At 38.5% G+C, this 24,007-nt stretch overlaps 1 protein-coding gene and 1 non-coding gene across 2 annotated transcripts in view; both read left to right on the forward strand.

Moving 5' to 3' along the window:
- The first annotated feature begins 1,065 nt into the window (after nucleotides 1-1,065).
- The window catches only part of LOC123877009 (homeobox protein Nkx-6.2), a 70,321-nt gene continuing 47,379 nt past the window's right edge, over nucleotides 1,066-24,007 (forward strand). Inside the window, exons 1-2 of the mRNA XM_045923489.1 lie at nucleotides 1,066-1,372; nucleotides 22,765-22,961. Coding sequence (XP_045779445.1) covers nucleotides 1,066-1,372; nucleotides 22,765-22,961 — 504 coding nt within the window. The remainder of the gene's footprint in view (nucleotides 1,373-22,764; nucleotides 22,962-24,007) is intronic.
- Nucleotides 17,468-17,539, forward strand: Trnaw-cca. The gene has a single exon. It is a non-coding gene; the product is annotated as a tRNA-Trp (tRNA).

Genomic DNA, 24,007 nt, shown 5'->3' on the forward strand with positions numbered 1-24,007 from the left:
CTACCTACTACCTACTTATTTCATTGCCTATTATTATGAATCGAAAAGTGAGTTCGTTTGTTGGTTTGTCCTTCAATCATGATGCAACGAAGCAAGGGATCGACGTGATTTTTAGGGTTCCGTACCTCAAAAGGAAAAAGGAACCCTTACCTACCTATAGGATCACTTTATTGTGTGTCTGTCCTTCAGTACGTCTATTCGTTTGCGTCTGTCGAGTCTGTCAATAAAAACCTATAGGTTACCTAGGTACTTGTAGGTACTTCCCGTTTACCTAGAATCATGAAATTTGGCAGGTAGGTAAGTAGGGTCTTATAGCACAAGTAAAGCCGAAAACCGTGAATTGGTGGTAAGTAGTAACATCACAAAAAAATGTGGTCATGAACTAATTTTCAATTTTCGAAGTAAGATTACTAGGTAGGTATATCAAGTACATTCTAAAACACATTTTCATTTATTTTTATGCATAATTATTTTAGAGTTACCAGGAAATACTATAGGTATTATAAAGATACATCTGCTACAATCATACTCTGTAGTTGAGTAAAAATCATAACCCTCTTAGCTTTGTAGTCGGGTAATAAACCGCTCTATTCACTCCCGGACTATTCAGCGTACAATACTACAAAAGGGGGGAGGGGGGGACGCGGCACCGCAAAAACTGCACCCGACTTAATTATAAAGAGACAAGAAACGCTATTAAATAGCGATTCGTTAAATCTACGCTCTCGTGTTAACACTACCCATGCCCTATCTCTCTCACGCGTATCAGAGATCCAACGAGACAGCTATAGATTTTGGGTTGGGTCCTCCAATGGGCGGCGACTCGGATATAAGGTTTAGATTGACTGGGCGTTCTCTATTCAACGTTTTTTTGTTTGCAACGGGTTCCGTCAGCTTTTCATTTGGTATCGGTCCGCGCGCGTAGATACAAGTATTCGAAATTCAAATTCGAATTTCGACTCGATCGGGGTTAACATAGACAGTGCGTGATTATGTTCGAAATTTAAAGACGATGTTTTAACTGTTTGTTTTTATCTAACCTAGTCAGTGTTGTGGACTAAAAAAATGTCGGAACTGCGTGGTTCGCCACCACTTTCGAGGGTTTTGGAAGGTGGTTTCGGAGCTCCGTTGGCAGCGTTAAGTTCTTTGGCGGAAGCGCCTCCTCCGGCACCCAACCCTCACGGAATAGACCATATTCTGTCAAGGCCGTCAGTTGGATCAAATGTTGGCGCTGGTCTGCTGACGCCAAGGTTGTCTTTGGCGGCGGCGGCGGCGGGCATGGCACATTACTTGCAACACAAACCGTTATATTGGCCTGGTTTCCAGGGGCTGGTGTCAAATCCTATGGCGTGGAGAGAAAGGTTACAGTCAAGTAAGTAATATTATAAATGACCATATAATAATAACCGTATAATACCAGTAAGTATCTAATATAATTATAAATAGATTGTTGTGTTTTGTGTTCGTCACTTCGTAGAGGCAAGCGCTACGGTTAGCGCTACAAAAGACATCAACGAAATTCAAGCCCTAATTTTGTATCTAATTTTGTTTGGATCATATTATTTAGGCATTTTGATTATAAATTCTTTTACATTGATAGGTAATATTATTCATTTTAATTTACTTAATTTCTATTAATTTTTATATAGGTTTACTTACCTATATAATTATTTTAATAAATTAATAATAAATAGATTTTTAATTTATTTAATAAATAGGTACCTTTTTGCATACATAAATTGCTGAGGACAATTTGTGTTGTAATTTATTTTCATAGGTATCTAAGTAGGTAGGTAGACCTATATAGGTAGGTATTTATTTGGTCTAGATAATATTTTCTTGTCTTTGTAGTTTATACCTACTTTAAGTACCTAAGTAATATTATTTTATATTGGCTAGGTACGTTAATTGTATTTTCTATAAAATCTTTATAATATAATATTATGTCAGTAACAATACCTAATTGATAGTAATAAAAATATCCTCAACTCATAAGAACTGACTTTATTCCATCGCTATACAATGCATGATAAACTTTAACTTTAATTCTAAACTACTAACTTCTTGGAAACATATTAATAAATCCCAATCTTTTCTGCTTCGAATCAATATCAACCGCTTTTCTTGCCGCCATTTTCCCATCTTCCTCCAATTGTCTTTTCTTTTTTTTAATTCAACTCTAGGCAAAGGTAAAATCGCTAACAATAGTAAAATTATTTAAATTAAAAATGTCTAAGTAAGTATTGATTGGTGTTTCTTATACATTAATTTCCTACCTAATTCCTATTTAAATTATGAAATACCTAGGTAAGCACCTACATAATATCTACCTAACTATTTTAATTGAGTAAATTAATACGTTACCTACTATTAAAGAATTTACCATAGTTTTATATATTTAAATTCATAATTAAGCGTGTTAAATAGAATAAATCCCTCTTCAGTCTTCACTGATTCAACTCAAGCTTGTTATTGAAATAAGCCGGCATCTATACTAATAAATAAAATTGGAGTGTCTGTCTGTAATTTCGAAATAACTACCTCATATTAAGCTCATATGGTTATTTGAACGATACCATAACTGAATCACACGTTTTTAAAATTTTTGTCTGTCTGTCTGTCTGTCTGTCTGTCTGTTTGAAAAGGCTAATCTTTGGAACGGCTGAACCGATTTTGACGGGACTTTCACAGGCAAGTAGAGGATTGACCAGGGCGTAAAATAGGCTACTTTTTTAACCGACTTTTAAAAAGGGAGTTGTGTTTTTCTACCTATGTACACCAAAATCTCCGAGATTTCTGAACCGATTTGCGTCATTTCTTTTTTAATCGATAGAGGAACTTTGCGACATTGTTTCATAAAAAATTTGGAGTCCAACTCCTCAATCCTGATGCTGCAGGGAATCTGACCAATCCACGCGGGCGAAGCTGCGGGCATCAGCTAGTGTTATAATAAACGTCTTATGAACATGTTACCGAGAGCTAATAGCAATCTGTACTGGGTGTGTGTTGTTACTTACTTGTTAACATATTGAGGACATGCCTATTTAATATGCTTATTGCTAACATAACCAGTTTACCTAGGTTTTTATACGTATGTAAACCTATATCGGTAGGTACATAACCTACTTACCTATATCTCCTCACCTGTGTTTTCGTCACCATGCCGACTCACTACTGAGCACGGGTTTCCTCTCAGAAACACATCACATCTGCACTTGACCAACACCACGTTGGTCAAGTGCAGATTGACATACTTCACACACCTTTGATTAACCCCCGACTCAAAAAGAGGGGTGTTATAAGTTTGACGTGTGTATCTGTGTATCCGTGTATCTGTTTGTGGCATCGTAACTCCTAAACTAATGAACCGATTTTAACTTAGTTTTCTTGTTTGAAAAGTGGCTTGATCGAGAGTGTTCTTAGCTATAATCCAAGAAAATCGGTTCAGCCGTTTGATAGTTATTAGCTCTTTTCTAGTTACTGTAACCTTCACTTGTCGGGGGTGTTATAAATTTTTAATTTACACTTGTAACATTTATGCAGAACTCTCAGGCATGCAAGTTAATGATATTAAGCTGGCATTTATTTTATTTTTATTCAAAGGTTTACCAGCGATTTAACATGTAAACTTGGCAGGCATGTTAAAATGAACGTCTTACGAACGTGTTAACATGAGCAGTGATGTTATCGCTAATAGCGATCTGTACAGGGTGTGTGGTGTTAACGTCTTGAGAACATGCCTACATAATATTCAACATGTTGACTGCTAACATTTTTGTTACATAGACACTTATCTAGATATTTGCAAGTAGATATACTTACATACCTACTTAGTTGTTTTAAACATCATCAAGATAACCCAACCCATCGGCAGTCTACTAAGTACCGCGCACGGGTCATTAGAATGAAAAAAAAATTAGGCCGTAGTCCACCTTGCAGGGCGAATGCGGATTGGTAGAGGTAAGTACTTACCTACTTTTGAGACCATTATGATGAACTCTCAGGCATGGAGATTTCCTCATGATGTTTTCCTTCAACGATATTTTATCCTTCAAAAGCACATAACTCCGTTATTTTAAATGTTATCATTTTAAATCACATAGAACTTTTTGTGGCACTTGTGGTATTAATATGTCAGAAGTCAGGACTCTACCATAAATTTGGAAAGAAGATTCTACTGAGAAGTTACTCTTTTTAAAAAGCAAAACGCTGTTGTGTCTAGATAGGTATAGGTACAGTAGGTGCTCACATACCTAAGTAATATAACCATTGCACTGTCTTTTATTAATTTTTTTTATTGATTACTTACCTAACTAGGTAGGTAGGTACTTACACGTATAAATAAATACCTAATCGAACGTGGAGACCCTGGGGCCATGGAGTCTTAGTGCTAAAAAAATTTACAAGACATTTTACCGCGTTTAATAGCCTCATCGGGTGACAGAAGAGCTGGCTCATTTTTTGCGCAACGGATCAGCCTGGCTTTCCAGCGCGGAAATGCAGCCAGTATTCATAAAATTCTAGATAACCTCATTAACAGTTGGTACCTACCTAGAATTCAGATACCTACTTATTTAACTATTGTAAAACTACATGGTGGAGTAAAATGTAAGCCTCTAGCAACTTTACATCTACCGTCGGACATGCAGAGTCGTTTCCGTTCAGACGAGGCTGTCCGTCGGACGAAATATATTGCCTTCACAACCTCCTTTATGCTCCCGTAAATTCTTCACACTTTGCAACTAAGTATTAACGTTTATTGGCATCATTTATAACTTTTTTTAAATTATAAATAAACTGCTTAGACTTTTGAAGTACCTAAGTATTATACTTAGACAGGTAAGTAGTTTAGAAATTCCGAAACTTAGATAGGTAAGTATTTAATGGAAAACCGAAGTTTGTCATTTTGATATAAATGAAAATGAAAATTAAATGAAATTAATTGAAATTGAATTAAGTTATGTCGAATTGGAGAAAATGATTTAAGAAATTAAATATAAGTATAATAACTTAAGCATAAATTCTTTCATTTAGATAGCTACCTATGTAGGTATGTACTATGTATGTAGGTTGGTACCTACCGTATTCCAATTTTCAACCCCCGACCCAAAAAGAGGGGTGTTATAAGTTCGACGTGTGTATCTGTGTATCTGTCTGTGGCATCGTAGCCTCTAAACTAATGAACCGATTTCAATTCGAGTGAATATTCTTTGATAAAAGATCAATTGGATTGGCAACATCTCGAGATATTTTATATTAATTAGCATAATAATTACTGGCTTACAGTCTATAAATAATTAAGTTGGAGATTAATTTACATAAGTTAATTATATTATTAGGGAAAAAACTGTACTTAAGCTTTGGGTGTTTAAACTTTAAACTTCGGAATACAGTGTAGACAGGTACCTACCTAGTACTTGCCTCTATTATTTATTTAGACAAGAAATTAATAATGCATACTGACGTTTTATTATTTATATTGACGATTAATTAAGATTCTCAAGGCTGTTTTACGCCAAAAATACCTAACATGCAACCTGTCAGGAACAAAATGCAACAATGCATGATGCTACAAATAGAAACATAAATTTTGCTCTCTTAGCCAGTTTGCAGCAGACTTTTATGGCTTTTATGCTAAGACGTAGATCATACAATATTGTGCTGTACACAATGATGTTAGAATAAAATTGTAATATCATTGGCTGTACAAGTGTAAATTAAAAATTTATAACACCCCCGACAAGTGAAGGTTACAGTAACTAGAAAAGAAGTGATAACTTTCGAACGGCTGAACCGATTTTCTTGGCTAGGTATATCTAAGAACACTCTCGATCAAGCCTCCTTTCAAACAATTAAATTAAAATCTGCTCATTAGTATAGGAGCTACGATGCCACAGACAGATAGACAGATACACACATCAAACTTATAACACCCCCCTTTTTGGGTCGGGGGTTAAAAATGTCCCCAACCCTGCTGGCCTGGCCCCGGGGCACAATAAAAACAATGGCTAAATATGTTTTTGATACACGGAGCGTTCGGATAAAAACAATAGACTGGACTGGAGTGACGCCAGCATGAAATAACTATAATTTCGTTATTAATGTCGTAAATGTCGTTCGCATAATGCGATGTGCGAGATCTCAGAGAAAGAATTGAAAAAAACCGGCCAAGTGCAAGTCAGACTCGCGAGTTCCGTACGATCGTATTAGAAATAACACTTTTTATTTTATTTTTAATTTTCGTGGTGATTTTGAATTTTTTATTATTTTATTATCTAAGTACACAGACCACCCTTTTCTATGTCTAAGTATAACGGCAATAGAAATACACATTCTGTGATAATTTCTAATCTCTAACTATTCCTGAGGTACAGCCCACTGACATACAGACGGACGGACGGGCAGCGGAGGCTTATTATATGTTTATTAATATAATTAATTGTTCAAATAGGTATACATACAGAATATATCAATCAATCATTTATTTGCTCTAAATGTAGATTAACAATTGTATTACAATTATAAATGTAGTATCACCATATTATTTACCATGTAATGGCGTGCAAATATTTTATATAGATACCTAATATAAAATGCAAGTAGGTTCAACTTTATTACATAGTCAAATATTATACTACTAAATAAGATTCTGTGCATTGCGTGTAAGTACTATCCACCACACTTAGATTCTCCTTTCATCAAAGGTTGTCTGGTGGAGATTGCTCTGAGCAATAAGGCCGCCTTTGCATACAATTGTTTTTAGTTTCTTTGTTTTGTCTTGGTTATTTCATGTTTTGTGTGTAATAAAGTTTCCTGTCTATCTATCTGTCTATCTATCAATCTATCTATCTTAGTAGTTAGTAACTACCTAATAGTCCCGTTGGCAGTTTTCGGGTACGGAACCCTGACCCAATACCCAAGCTAACCCATTTGACAAGCGACAGCGATCACGGTCGAACGCTTTTAATTAGTTTTATTACACGGCTGTATCGCAATATATTGATATCATAATATGATATGATAACGTGATATGATGCGGCATCACAAGTACGTGATATCAGCATTGAGGATTATTGGGTATTATGTTGTGTGGGCAGTTACTATCTTAATTAGTTTAGGGGGTTTGAATTAACTTTGTTACAATAAAGATTAACTTACTAGCTATTGGACTAAGAGCCAGTGAATGGCAGACCTTCGTTATTTTATAAAAGCTGAAAGTTTCTCTGGATATTGTCCCCAACACAGGGAACAATCAGCGACTATGAAGTTTGGATCATGTTGGCTTTGGGAGATAACAGGGTAATAAAGGTGTTAAAAATCTTACGTCAAAGTATAAAGTCTAATTCATATTTTTAATATTATAGATGCGAATGCGTCTGTCTGTCAGCTAGCTTTTTACGGCCCAACAGTTTAACCGATCTTGATGCGTAAAGAGTTAGCTTACATCCTGGGGACGCATAAGGTATACTTAGACTACTTTTTATCCCGAAAATTCAAGGAGTTCCCACGGGATTCTTAAAAGCCCATCCCTTTGACCGATTCATATATTCTTTTGGTAGGTAGGTACTTACTGAAGTAGCTTGCGTACTGAAATTGACATAGACAACTTTTATCTTAGAAAATCAAAGGATTACCAAAGGATTATTACAAAACCTAAATCCACGCGGATGAAGTCGTGGGCATCATCTAATTTTTTTTATATTTTCTTCGGAATAGTACCTAATAGAAATCACTTATATTTTAATCTTTACAGAATGATTTTGCATAAGTTTGAGCTTTTAAAACTTATTCATTGAAATATTTCAAACATCTGCCGCAATCAGAAACCTTATCAATCAAAACATCAACGCAATATTGTGGCGTAAAGTTGCCACTCTATCAGTGTACAAACAGACATACACAACACCTGTGCTGCACTGTACGACCGGGAATCAAACTGATAAAAGAAATCTATTCATACAAGTATATTGACCTATCTCTGAAGATAGGTAGGTATGTAGATACATGAAAATAAATTATGACTTATTGATTATGAATTATGGAGAAATTATGGAGAACTTTTTGAGATTGTGTATCTTGAAATAAATTGAGCTTTAATGTGTATTACGATGGGACTGATATGGCATATAAACTAGGTAGGTACTTACAAGTAGGTCATGATTATAAAAGCCCCGGTATAAAAAAAAATCGAATAAAAATTGGTGCTGGATAATTTATAATCACACTTCACACTAATATTATAAAGGCGGAAGTTTGAGTGCATGTATGTGTTTATGTATATGTGTGTATGTTTATTACTCTTTCACGCAAAAACTACTGAACGGATTTGGCTGTTGGAAAAGAGGATTAGCACATATCCTACTTTTTGTCCCGGAAAATCAAAGAGTTCGCACGGGATTTTGAAAAAACTAAATCCACGCGGACGAAGTCGCGGGCATCAGGTAGTACCTACCTCATAAATATAGGTAGCAGATACAGTCAGATGAAGCCAAAACAAAATTAATCCATACCAACATGTACTAACTAACATATGCGAAAGTGTGTCTATCTGTCCATCTGTGTCTGATACGGCCCATCTGTTTAACCGATTGTGACGAAAGGTGCAGATCAGCATGCATCACGAAATGGATCATTATAGTAGGTAAATTTTATCTCAGAAACTTAGGTTCGCGAAAGAAGACACGGGCATGATCTAGTTTTTTATCATTTTCATTTTATGAAGCGGCATCGTAATAATTAGTGTGAAGGATTATCGAAGTAGCAGATTACGGAGATTACAGCGTATTACGGCTGTAATCATGTGATATTGGCGATAGCCTCCATCGATACGGGAAATCAATACACATTCATTAGAAAAAGAAAAAACCGGCCAAGTGCGATTCAGCCTCGCGCACCGACTGTTCCGTACTCGGGTATTTTTTCAGACATTTTGCACGATAAGTCAAAAAGTATTATGCATAAAAATAAATAAAAATCTGTTTTAGAATGTACAGGTACAGCAATTTCATATGATACCCCATTTGGTATAGTTATCTTACTTGGAAAATTAAAACCTCGAAAGGAGAAACGGAATCCTTATAGGATCACTTTGTTGTCTGTCTGTCCGTCTGTCGTGTATGTCAATAGAACCTATTGGGTACCTACCTCCCATTGACCTAGGGCAGATAGGTAGACCTTATAGCAAGAAATAAATCCGAAAACCTTGAATTTGTGGTTATATCACAAAAAAATACCGGCCAAGTGCGAGTCAGACAAAACCTAAAAAATTCAAAATAGCTGCCATGCAATTTTTTTTTTGACGTGACAACGTCTTATAATTCGATAGAGCCGGCTGCACGCACGAAAAAACATGACTCATGCGGCGTTACCTCGCTCTGAGGCGTTCCATGTAAGGCTTGAAGTGCAAGCGAGAGCGCGGAACGAGCGACAAAGAAGCACAATCGGCCTTTGTTGTCACGTTCAACTATCGTCAGTAAACCGACTTTACAGACAACCAATTTTTTAAATAGAGAGGTACCTACCTACGTAGTGTGTGTATGTGTGTGCTTTTGTTTGCCAAAAGTGACGTAGCAACAATAATTTCGTTACTATTACCTATTACAATCTGTGCATTATTCAAAACATCAGCAGCAGAATATATGGCGGTAATGTGTATTAAACACAACAACAACAAACAATCCTCACCGTCCGTACAATGGCTGCGACGGTTGATGTTTATTAAAATCGCAAAACCTTCGCAGACCGTTTCATTTGCGCCGACCAACGATCGCTTTGTATCATATCCTGTGCAGTAGCGATTGCTTTGCTATAGCTATGAAAACCGTCATAAACTACCAGTTTGACATTAATAATACGGATTTAGTGAGACAAAATATTCATAAATATTAATCTTTATATTTACACGTAAAAATTTGGTAACACCACCATGTCGTCTTCATAAAATACAGAAATCTTTTATCGGGCTAAGTGTTTCCTTTTATTATTTATGGTTCCAAAATAATTTTTCCATTACACAAAATACATTGTGTGAAAACCTACTCAATGAGTCGATGCTATTAAATAAAATCAATGAATAATAGCCGTTCATTCTATACTTAAAATGGAAACTACTCACGATAGCTTAATCTCTTAGTGACAAAGTAGCGACTGGCTGAGCTTTCAGTTGCACACAGGATGGTGTAGTGCACTGGTCTTACGTATTGTAACGTTTACGATTTAAAAAGAGCAATCGCTGAGTTTCTTGTTAGATCTTCTCAGTAGAATCTGCATTCTAACCGGTGATAGACTCAAAGGATATTACAAATATAATTATGGACATGTAATTATTGTCTAAAATAAAATATTTTTATTTTTATTTATTTTATTTTATTTAAAGTCATATCATAATAATTATTGAGCTGTTGTCCTACGTGATAGATATAAATTTTGGTTTCAATATTTTCAAAACATAGTAAATTAGGAATGTGTCCAACATGGATGAGATTTCAAACGGTTATTATACCTAGTAGTAGAGGTGCACTACGTAGGTGCATTATTTTTAAAGATATTTGTCTTCCTATAGCCTAGCATAAACTGTGTACTATCCTTAGGTCAAACTCGGATATTATTAATTAGTGGAGGGGGGCCTGCGGTCTCGCGGCGCGCTATGAAGTGGGACACATTTTTTTAATTACCCAAATATCCACCCCCGGGGGGTTACGGGGGGGGGGGGGGGGGTCGGGGGGTCAGGATGGTGCGGCATATGTCGGCGGGGATTAAAATTGAAGTCTCCACGAATGCAGTTTGAATTCGTATGCTCTTTTGGCGGAGCGGAATTTTGGATTGTATTTTTTTTGGATTTTTTAACCGTGGTGGTTTTATATTTGACTTTACTAAAGTAAGATTATAGGGTTGCCTGAAGGGTGCCTACGGGGCCCTATTACTCAACCTCAGCTGTCCGTTCATCTATCCGTCCGTCCGTTTATCCGCCTGTCTGTCTGTCAGCGGGCTGTATCTCATGAACCGTTAATAAGTAGGTAAAGACATTTCTATTGCTGCTGAAATGAAACAGTTTTGATATACCTAGTGTAGGGATATACAGATGTACTGTATCGAAATGTCTCTATTAATTCACGTAGTTTATTAGCACTATTTCAGGTTAACGACCTTGCTTACAGTGTGTATAAACCCTTAACTGCAATCACGGGCGGTCCAATAAACCGAGGAAATAACATAATTCGGTACAAAGCCGCATTTCCTACCCCTACCCTACCCCGCCCTTCCCCCTCAACCCTTATTGTTAAGTGTTAGAATGCTTTGTTTTAGTATAGCGACACCGATTCATTTGTACATTCTAAGGGGCCTCCCTGCCGCAGTGGTAAACTAGTGGGAGGTCTCGGGTTTGATTTCTGAATTTGAATTTGGCGTACGCAATGTGTGTGGCAGGCGGCGGAGGGGTCCACTGACTGGGGCATCTTCATAAAACACTGCTGTTTTAATTGTCTCTAATTTTCTCTCTCTTTAATTGTCAAAAATCTAAAACCCGTATTTTTGATGCTGGTAACCCAACTGGTGATCAAGAAGCGGCGAATGGCAACCGTAAGTCCATTGCAAAATAATTGAGCGGTAATTTTGATCGTGTATGGGGTCCTTTTTTCCTTTTCAGGTACGGAACCCTAAAAAGTGTAAAGACATGTAGGTACAGAGTAACTTATTCTCCTCTCGGTACGTTATAAGTAAGCCATACAGTTACCCCTCGGGGTAAAGCCTTGCGGGGGTGCGGCCTGCGGGCGGAGGGGAAGAGGGCTGATTTCATTAAAATATTTATCGCAATCAGACACCCCATTGCGAGGAACATTACGAGAAGGCTTGAACACCGTTACCGATGGGGGGTTGAGTGGTTAGATACTATTCGTTACACCTTCCCCGCCCAATTGGGTAAACCTATAAAACTGTTGCGTTGAATGACTATTTAACTGATGGATTGTCTAATGATCTGATAAGTTAGTTAATCAATCAGAAGGATCGGCTCATTTTTTGGGCAATGGTTCAAGCGAATTTGTAGTACCTAGGTAGGTAAGAGAAAAGAGGTGTCAACATTGATTTTACATAAAGAGCTATGAAACTCAGAGCCAGGAAATTTAAAACATCCAACAGCTCAACTCGGCTGAGCAGCGTTCGGAAAGCTTCGAGATGTCTTCTCGTCCGATTTTCCTCAGTACTTGAAGAACAGTCTTCGAACAGAGCGTGTAATCTGTACTTAATGCCATGAGAATCCGAGACTTGGTAGCTAACTATGGGCCTCATAAGAAAGCTCTGAGTCACTCAGTTAGCGATGGATAGAACTATGCTTGGAGTTTCTCTACGTGAGCAAATCAGAAATGAGGAGATCCGTAGGAGAACTAGAGTGACCGACATAGCTCACCGGGTTGCAACTGAAGTGGCAATGGGCAGGGTAAATAGTACAATACCTACTTAAGTCGAAAAACTGATACACGCTGGTTTCCCAAAGTGCTAGAACCTCGCACCGAAATGCGCAGCGTTGGAAGAACCCCCACTAGGTGGACAGACGACATCAAACGAGTCGCAGGGAGCCGCTGGATGGCGGCGGCGCAAATGTGTGGAAGCTCCTACAGGAGACCTATGTCCAGCAGTTGACATCTATTGGTTGATAATGATGATGACGATGGAACTTTGTGGGAAAATGTTGTGTCAAAGAAAAAAAAAGGTTTAAAATAGAACTAACCGTACCTATAAGTACCTACTTAGACTTACATACCTAAGTATTCTACCTAATAAATAATACCCGAGCGGTGTACAAAATGATATCGGTGTAACCAACATAGTTATCTGGTGTAATATTGACGCGTGATATGCAGTGATGGATTAACCCTTAATCAAATTAAGCAATTGCCTAGGGCATCACGTCTGAGGGGGCACCAGAAGAAGCACAAAAAAAATCCGTCCTAAGGATTCGAATGCCCCCGAAAGCCGCAAGGCGCATTTCAATAAATAAATAAATTATGCTTTTTAGGGTTCCGTAGCCAAATGGCAAAAAACGGAACCCTTATAGATTCGTCATGTCTGTCTGTCTGTCTATAAGACCTATACTGTTGAAACTTAGTAAGTAGACTAGCTGTGCCCGCGACTTCGTTTGCGTGGAATAGTGAATGTTCGCCGTGATTCTTTAAATTGACATAACTTTTTTATTTATGAACCGATTGACATGAAATAAATACTAAATGTTAAGTGAAGCTTATTACAATATATTAGTGAAAACCGTATCTAAATCGAATAAGCCGTTTCTGATATTAGCGTGCACAAACACACAGACAAACAGACAAAAAAAATTAATTACAATTTCGGGTTCGCCATCGATATAATGACAACCCCTGCTACTTTTTTTTTATATATTTCCATTGTACAGACACCACTTTTCTACAATTTTATTATATGTAAACTGAATAGTTTGCGCGAGAGACTCTTCCAAAGTGGTAAAATGTGTCCCCCCCCCCCCCCCTCCCTTTAACTTCTAAAATAAGAGAATGATAAAATTAAAAAACAATATATGATGTACATTACCATGCAAACTTCCACCGAAAATTGGTTTGAACGAGATCTAGTCAGTAGTTTTTTTTAATACGTCATAAAAACCTTAAATATGTTTAAATTTTCAAAGTAAGATAACTATACCAAGCGGGGTATCATAATATGTAAGGGCTTTACTTGTATATTCTAAAACAGATTTTTATTTATTTTTATGCATAATAGTTTTTGATTGACAAAAAAATACCCGAGTACGGAACCCTCGGTGCGCGAGTCCGACTCGCACTTGGCCGGTTTTTTTATTGTTGTAGCACCTAACTACTCCACTTCTAAAGTACGTTACATCTCATCATCGTATTTTACAATGTTTTTAGGCGGAGTTGACATGCGGATAGGGGGGCCCACAGGCATGGATTGCTTAGGGCACCAAGTAGTCTTAATCCGTCACTGGTGATATGAGGCTGACATATCCGTCGTCATTAATTACACGCCACATGGCGGTGATGTTGGGACGCCACACAGACGGACGGACAAAAAACGAATAGTATTACTAGATGGTCCCAGCGGCTTGGCCCGCGTGGCTTTAGGTTTTCAAAAATCCCATGGGAACTCTTTGATTTTCTGGCATAAAAAGTACCTAGCCAGTGTCACTCTCCAGGTCTTTATCTACCTAGAAATCCGTACCTAGGTAAATATCCTACCTAATAAATAATACCCGAGCGGTGAACAAAATGATAATATTGTTCATATCGGTGTAACATAGTTATCTGGTGTTTAATATTGACGCGTGATATGAGGCTGACATATCCGTCGTCATTAATTACACGCCACATGGCGGTGATGTAGGGGCGCCGCACGGACTGACGGACAAAAAACTAATCTGTGTTAATATATAATTTTAATATTATTAGATGATGTCCGCAGCTTCGCCCGCGTGGTTTTAGGTTTTAAAAAATTGGTCAAGTGCGAGTCAGATTTGCACACAAAGGGTTCCGCACCACCGTACAAACAGTAACACTTTTAATTTTTTTTTTTAATTTTCTGCCGGCCATATTGCAATTTTTATTATTTGTTACAAAGAACAATGTTAAAATTGTTTTAATAATTTTTAAGAATCCGTCTCCGCACAAAAAAAGGAGTGTAATGTATTCAGTAGGTATTCATATACCTATTACTTATTACATGATTTTCTTTATTCCACCATAACTTCTAAATGGCTGAACAGATTTTGATGTATGGGTTATCGTTAGAAGCCTTACATCATCCCGAGTGACATTGGCTGTACATTTTTTGAAAAAAAATATATCAAAATAGTCGCCATGTGGTGCCTTTTTCAAATGCGTGTTTTTTAATTCTTTTTTAATTACGACTTGTTTATATCACATCTAACTAACTAAAATGTCTTTGTAGATAAATAACAAACACAACATAATATTATTACGATTGTATATCGTAATCAACAACATAATATCACACGTATCTAACAAGCGAGCAGTAGGGAGGTACGCAGAAATCAACAAGCAGCTTCCCATTGTCGACAAGGAAACACGCGTTCTGCACCAAATCTGCGCTCCATCATGTATAAATAAATCCTCCCTCTCCCACTCCCCACCTCCCGCTCCCCGGGACTCCCGCCTCCTCGCTCCCCGCAGGGATCACTCCCTTCGCGGTCTCAAGAATTCCAACTTGTTCCAAATAATCGTAAAGGGTTGTTCCACAAAGTTGGTACAATTTTAATTGTCCCTCGCTGTACTGGTGGTTGCTTTAATACTCCTCGCTTGTTGCTGAGAATTGTCACAAGTTTATTGTTTGAATAATAAAATAAACTTCGGTCGTTTGTTTGATATGGGGATTTATGAGTATGTCTCCAGCCTATCATATGCAAAATTACAATGTGTAGATAGGTGTAGAATATGTACCTAACTACCTAGGTACTAGCAGCCCACAACTTCTTCCGCGTCGTCATCATCATCATTATCATCAACCCATCGCTGACTCACTACTGAGCCCGGGTCACCTCTCAGAATGAGAAGAGGTTAGGTCATAGTCTACCACGCTGGCCGAATGCGGATTAGCAGACTCAACACACCTTTGAGAGCATTTCCTATGGAGAACTCTCAGGCATAACAACGTGGGGTTATTCAAGAGGCGGAACAACAAATTCCCGAAAGGCCGGCAACGCATTGGTGGTTCCTATGCAGCACGCAAATGTTTGCGGGCGGCCGTAATTATTTAAAACATCAGGTGATCCGAAGGCTCGTTTGCTCCTTATTTTTATTTAAAAAAAAACTACATAGGCTGCTAAAACAATCAATCAATCAGCCTATTTGCATCCCCTGCTGAACATATTATATTGGCCTTCCCAAGAGCACGCCACCATCACACGATCCTCCGCATTCCTCATCCACCCACTTCCCGCTATGCTCTTAACGTCGTCAGTCCAGCGGGTCGGAGGTCGTTCCACACTACGCCTGTTGATACTCTACTGTGGTCTCCACTCCAGAACATGTCTGCTCCAGCGGCCATCATATCTGCGGCAGACGTGGCCTGCCCACTGCCACTTCAGCTGGCTAATTCATTGAGCTATGTCGGCTAAAACCATAACTTTTTTTTGGCTTTACTGTAGTCGGTTAAAAAATAAACTCCACAGTCCACACACTTAGCTTCAATAAATAACATACATAGACCACGTCCTCACCCCAACCTCCCCTACGTAGGTACGTGCGTTAACGTCTGAGCGTTCCCGTTGTCTCCTCGTTAGCTACAAATTGCCCGGCCTCCCCCGGGCACGCACAGATTCGGGATAATCGCCCGGGGTATAATGTCCCGGTATAATCGACCCCGGGTATAATTGTCCCGGTATAATTGTTATTGGCCACTTCGGTGCGATGGGAGCTCGTCAAGATTTGCCTCCTTTGATCAACGGGAAGGGTTAAATGTCGTACTAAGTGTGTGACAATGTTACCTACTTGTTTTGATACTGATGAGATTTGAAGATTTGAGGTTAAGTGTAAGAGAAAGTCAAAGTTTATTAAAAAAACTCGTCAATAAATTCACATTTTGAGTAGATAGAGTATGATAGGACCTTTTAATAATCTGATTGATTTGTTTTTAATTTGAACACATCTATTTAATTTGAAAAGAGTTTCTTTAGAGACTCTTTCCAAACCTGTGGTAGAGTCACAGAAGTAGCATAAGAGACACGGACTAGGTAGGTATATCCTACATGAGATAAATAGGTAGGTACATTATTGATTTTTGTGTTGATCTCCACTCCGCTCCGCTTTAATGGACAGGCACCATAAATTTTAAGGAGCTAGATCAAGTAGGTATTTTGTAAGGTTTCCATCTATCCAGGTTTCACCGGACTTGTCCTAATTTCATTAAATTTATATAAAAAAAATTAAAAAAATCGACTTGGATTATGCGAACTATTCTCAGTCTGACAGGAGATCTGTACCCAGTAGTGTGCCAACGATGGATTAGATGATGGTGACTTGAATAGTGAATACTATATCTATTGGAAAGAGCAACTGTCTAGTTTCTTAATATTCTTATGTATGGTATATGTATTACCTACCTACACACATCCTGGAAGGAGAACGCCCATATAATTGATATCTACCTACAATACCCTCCCTACCCGGGGTGTCCTCACCCCGGTTGCCATCTCTACCTGTCGCGCACTACAGATTCTCAGGTTGAAATCTATAGAGCGCACTATAACTTTGCTTAGACCTAAGACACTGTTAAAATGAGACAGCGCTATACTGTTGACATAAAACCATCTCGTTTTAACTGAAGCTTAAATCTGAGCAAAGTCAAAGTACCTACGCTCTATAAATCTCAGACTACGACTATTCAAAACACGTTTACGATTTGTTTTGATATGCAATACGTCACTTAACGTAAACCGTGTATTAATTTGGACGTTCCTCTCACCGACTCCGTGGCGCAACGGTAGCGCGTCTGACTCCAGATCAGAAGGTTGCGTGTTCAAATCACGTCGGGGTCATAACTCTCTATAGTTTTGTCTCTTTTCTCTTGTTTTTTCTTTCTTTAAATATTTTTGAAGGTTACTAAATGAAATAAAAATGTAAACTCATTTTATTATTTCTTTTCTATAGCTACGCGCTTGGTTGCTATCAGACTTGCTGGCAAATGATAAAATAATATAGCCTGAAATAGAGCACAGATAGAGCACCCTTGCCTAGAAGATGCAGTAATTTTTTAGGGGTCGGTACCTCAAAAGGAAGAAAGGAACTCTTATAGAATCACTTTGTTGTCTGTCTGTCAGTCTGTCTGTCTGTCGTGTCTGTCAAGAAAACCTATAGGGTACTTCGTTTGTAAACATAAATTAATTATTATAGGAAATAAACAATTTTGAATATTTTTTTTGAACTTCCCGTTGACCTAGAATCATGTTTGGCAGGTAGGTAAGTCTTATAGTACAAGTAAAGAAAAAATCCGAAAACCGTGAATTTGTCGTTACATCACAAAAAAATATGTTCACGAAAAAATTTATTCTAAATCACATATTATAGATGGTGCAGTCCGTCATTAACTTGCAATGTTCTACATAAAAATATTAGGTATATCTTGTACCTTCTGACCTTCAGTGCTTAATGGAGAAGCAGAGAAGAAGAAGAATATATCTTGTACGAAGGTACGGAACCCTCAGTGTGCGAGTCCGACTCGCACTTGACCGTCTTTGTTTCATCTGGCAAGGTGCTTTGCCAGATGAAACAAACTAATGGATAACTCGACTAACAAAATCTAGACATCAAGAGGATGTCTAGATTCTGTTAGTCGAGTTATTATGGATAAAGATGTTTATTTTGAGTGATGAGTAGATAATTATATGAGTGGTGGTGTGACTCATCCAGTTTATCAATCATGGAGCTTACTCGTGGGAACTCAATCTCCAGATCTACTTTTAACCATTTAAATAAAGTCTGCTTCATCTTTTTTTTTACAAAAAGCTTACGTTTTTATCTTTTTAAAACAAACACACAATACAAGTACGTGCTCCACCATCATGTACGATATTTACTGAACGAAACCAACTCACACCAAAAGTCACTACACAATCAACTCACATGATTTCAAACCTTATCACTCTACGATACAGTTCAAAATTAATTGCCAACGAGAACCCTACGGCTGGTGGCTGTCAAATTAATTACAACCATAAGTTTTGCGAGACAGAGTTGATATTTGGTTGTGAATTGAACAGAGCTTTGGGTAAATCGATGGCGGTCGGTATATAGAGCAAATGAAACAGGGAAATGGGTGTATTCTCGTTTCTGGACTTTTATATACCTAGGCGTTCACTTTGTGCATTTAGGCTGTAGGTTGGTTTGTGGTTTAAAGTATATTTAAAGTTACGTTTGGTAAAACTTTCCAACTATGCTAGGTAGGAAAAAAAAGTTGTAGAGACGTGGCGGAGACCTTTTCTTTATGAAATACTAGATGATCCATGTTTTAAAGATCCCGTGAGGTAGAAAAGTGCCTATATCTTTTCTAATAGCCTATAAGCAGGCTATTTCTGAACCTTTCGTCAAAATCGGTTGAACAGATGAGATCTAGCAAGACAAACAGGCACACTTTCGCGTACTTATGGATCCTAGTATGGATGGATAGATTGTAAATTAATAAAGCGTACAGTATGACACCTTTGTAGGTACTGTGGTAGGTGTATGATTACCTATTATCATATCCATTAGAGTAAGTATGTAAGTGATACCTATTCTTATTAGGATTTCTGCCTTAGTATGGTATATTTGGAGTTCTGTGATTTCTGTGCTACTTACTGAGTTCCCTAAAGCAAAATAAATCAATCAAATAAACATAGAAGTCCGTTCAACATAGGTATCACATCCCATGACCTTAAACTAGTCCAAAGCAATACAGGCAACCCATAAAGCATCCCATAAATCAGCCCATAACTCATAAGGCGGTACATAAACAATGCCTGCGAGCGCACAGTGCCCACTCCGCATAATCAGGCTACCTCTACGTCAGAGTTACATTAATATTAATGCAGCATCCATTACAATGTAGCGAATTAATATTTATTTATTTTATTTTATTTATTACTCCGTTTGAAAGGGTTGAACAAAGGAGAGGAGGTAAAACTGGGATAATGTATTGGGTTTGATTTATTTTTATATACTTACTGGCAAAGCTATGTCTAGATGGGTTATTTATTTTTACTTGATGGCCGTGACTCCGCCCGCGTGGATTTAGAGATTTTTTTTTAATACTTACCAGGAAAACTCTTCCATTTTTCGGGATAAAAAGTAGCCTGTCCAAAGTAGTACAGATGCGCGGGGCTGCAATTGCTTGTATACAATGGCATAATACCTATTATTGTAAATTGAACACTTGAAGAGAGCAACCGCCGAGTTTCTTAATGGTTCTTCTCGGTAGGTACGGCATTCCGAACCAGTGGTAAACTATTTTGACAATTCAAAAGCACTTGTAAAAGTTTACTTGAATAAAATTATATTCTATTCTATCACACTAATATTATAAAGGCGAAAGTTTGTATGTGTGTGTGTGTGTGTGTGTGTGTGTGTGTGTATGTTTGTTACTCCTTCACGCAAAAACCACTGGACGGATTTGGCTGAATTTCAGAATGAAGATAGATAATATCCTGGATTAGCACATAGGCTACTTTTTATCCTGGAAAATCAAAGAGTTCCCACGGGATTTCAAAAAACCTATATCCACGCGGGCGAAGTCGCGGGCATCGGCTAGTATTCTATAATAGGTAGCCCGCTCACAAACAAGATGGTCTGACCAACTGAAGGAGTCGGAGCTCTACACCATCGCTTAAATGGTCACCGATAGAATGAAATGAAACAGCTGATCCATTCGAGGCTAGGATGTAGCCAGGACTACGATCTTCAGTAACAATGGAACAACCGGGACAGAGATATTTATTTTTATTAAGAAATATACTATTCCTGGTATATTTTTAACGTTTGATTCTTCTCTTCGTCCCACCGTACTCATATCATGAGCCATGCCATAAAAAGACAATAAAGACCTCCAGAGGGCGAAACAAAACGCGCATAACATTCAATTGTGATATTTTTTCATTCGTATAAATGTTTTGATGAAGCGACCGTTAGGGAGGGCTCCCCCGGGAGGGAGGAGGGAGGAAAAATGAAAATAATGATAAAACGTCCACACCACTGAGGGAGGTCACACTAAAATCTACCTACATTTTGATTTCAATTCAGTAGGTAACTAGGTACTTGGTAGAGACCTAATATGACCAAATTGGTTTTTTATCTCGTACCTACCTACCTGTTCGATCCAACTGGGCAGCGTTCAGGAAGCTTCGAGATATCATCTCATCCAAAATTCCTCAGTGCTTATAAAAAATAAAAAAAACTTTATTGACAAGGAAGTTTTATAGTCATTTTGCCTTTGGCCTCCACATTGGAACCTGTATCGTGGAGTCTTCGAAGCGTGTTGTCAATGATCCGAGACTTGGTCGCTAACTATGGGGTTCATAAGAAACCTTAATCACTCAGAAGGCAATGGATAGAACTATGCTTGGAGTTGCTCTACGTGATCAGAAATGAGGAAATCCGTAGGCGAACTAGAGTAACCGACAGCTCAACGGGTTGCGAAGCTGAAGTGGCAATGGGAAGCCAATAGATGTTGGGGTTCCAACGTGCTGAAATGATGACCTCGCGCCGGAAAGTGCAGCGATGAAAATTCTCCACTAAGTGGACAGACGACATCAAACGAGTTGCAGGGAGCCGCTGGATGGCGGCGGCGCAAGACCGTGGCGTGTGGAAGTCCCTACAAGAGATCTGTGTCCAGCAGTGGACGTCTATCGGTTACTGATGATGATAATAATGATAATGTATTCACCTTTACCGGTAGGTTCCTAACGAGTCACACCCAATCGTGTAACAGTGTGACTCGTTGGGGATCCTGGGTTCCTAAAGTACCCAATCGGTAATCATTGTGACTCGTTGAGAACCCAATGAATTTTTCCCCATCGAGTCATATTCACAGTAAAGTGTGACTCGTTAGGAATTAAAAGGCCTCGTTAGGTAAAATAGTTGCAACTATAAATAACAGAGTGACATGATGGGGAAAAATTGATGAGTTTCCACTTCCCAACCAGTCACACATGACACGATTGTGTGATAATGATGACAAAACGGTGGTACTGATAAGTAGGTATCTACCTGATATGAAGTTTGATGTAGCAGCAAATTACATTAGTTGTTAAACAGTAGTAGGTATGGCTCGGGCAGGGTAATTAGCACGGAGGCAGTAATTACGATTTGATCAATAACCCATCCGCTTGCTCTGATATATTGCGTGTAATTATTGCACGTAATACCTCTTTATTTGCTTCGCAATTGGCTTCACCGATCAATTATTTATCGTTTTTGGTTATGTTTGGATAAATAATTTACCTAAAAGAATTTTTGCGTATTCTGGATCTTGTTTATTGGTTGCAGATTGATTTGTACCTAGATTCATTATTAGCAGAAAATTTCTTAATTGAGCAGAATGACGCTGCCTTTATACGATAACTATCCATCACTACCCATATTGCGAGAGTATAATTGTTTGTTGATATATTGATTTGTTGGTTTGTCCTTCAATCACGTAACAACGGATAGATGCGATTTTTTGCATGAGTAAGATAATTGTAGATCTGGAGAATGACTAGCTTACTCTCCATCCGGAAAATTAAAGAGTTCCTAAGGGATTTTTAAAGACTCACTTGTTTAAACGATTTTGATGAGCGACTACAGAGCTGCCGTCCTAACAAAGAGTGCAATAAGTCGAGTTTTTGGGCAAATTGACTTAAGACCATATTATCCGTACCTAATCAGGAAAATGAGCTCTATATTTTCGCCTTAGACGTCTTTTTTGTATCTTCAGTAGTTTCGGTTCTGTTGGTTATCAAAACTGCAATATGTAATATTACGATTTGTAAGTAGCTAATCATAACCGCGAATATCTCGAAAGTAGTCGAAACCTAGTTATTGCTCTCTTCGTTAGGACGGCAGAGAGGTATCTTGAATACCGGGGACGAACAGCTACTTTTTGTCCAATTTAAACAGTTTCCACGGGATTTTTAGAAATGTAAATCCACACAGGCGAAGCTCGGGCATCATCTATTTTGCCATAATCAGGCAATCTAGAAGACTCACCATACCAACTGTTAGCTTTTTAATAAGCCATCCATTGTTCCAGTGAGCAATGGCGCGCTCAGCGCGTGCGCGGCGCAAGGCGGCATGGACAAGGACGGCAAGAAGAAGCACACGCGGCCCACCTTCAGCGGGCAGCAGATCTTCGCGCTGGAGAAGACCTTCGAGCAGACCAAGTACCTGGCCGGCCCCGAGCGCGCCAAGCTGGCGTACGCGCTGGGCATGACCGAGTCACAAGTCAAGGTAGGCTTCTGTAGTGTTATCATCATCGTCGACCCATCACCGTCGTGGTATGGGCAACCACCTGCCATGGCCCTAACAACCTCTCGGTCATATGAAATTAAATAATCAATGAGTTCCCACTTCCCAAATCCCAACCCGTCACACGTGACACGATTGTGTGATAATGATGACAAAAGAGTGATGATGAGTGATGACGCGTCCCATTTTAGGCTACATCATCACTTTCCATCAGGTGTGATTGTGGTCACGCGCTTGCCTTGGCAGGTACTTGCTCTTGACGAGGTTCCCGGAGGTGCTTTCTTGACTCTCTTGACAGTGATGATGCAGTCTAACATGGAAGGGGTATGGCAGTTTTTCCGGCGCAGGATAGCGCGGATGTGGTGCAGGGCATCCCCCTGCCTCGTTCCCCGATTGTCATCTCGACCTGTCGCGTATTACACTTTGTACACACACACTCAACTCAATTTTTTAATTGGCTTTGAAATTAAATACGAGAACACGAATGACGTCTCTTATCCCCAATTATTTAAACTATCAGTTTAAACAATCGCAAAACACAAATACCATTAAGCACAATAAACTTTAAAGATTAACTAATGTCCACTCTAATAGGGTAACACCGCCTATTTACGGCCTTCACCCCAGCGTGCTCAAATGAACAACTTTTACGCCATATGTCAAAAACGTTCAAGCAACTTTATACCTTACAGCAAATTATACAAGGTTGGAAATCATTTGGGGTATTTAGTGGTACAATTAGCTGTATTGTAGTCCGTTCGTAATCGGATTAGGGAGATTGAAAAGTCAATCACTTAGTCGCGGCGCAATCAAACGCTTTGCTCTATTACTCGGATTAGAAGCTAGAATATCGACATGTGCAGTTATTGTGCTTTTTGGGGTTCCGTACCTCAAAAGAAAAACGGAACCCTTAAAGGATCACTTTGTTGTCTGTCTGTCTATCCATCTGACGTGTCTGTCAAAAAACCTATAGAATATTTCCCGTTAACCTAGAATCTTGAAATTTGGCAGGTAGGTAGGTCTTATAG

Source organism: Maniola jurtina, chromosome 22 (assembly GCF_905333055.1).
Source record: "Maniola jurtina chromosome 22, ilManJurt1.1, whole genome shotgun sequence".
In the NCBI taxonomy this organism is placed as follows: domain Eukaryota; kingdom Metazoa; phylum Arthropoda; class Insecta; order Lepidoptera; family Nymphalidae; genus Maniola; species Maniola jurtina.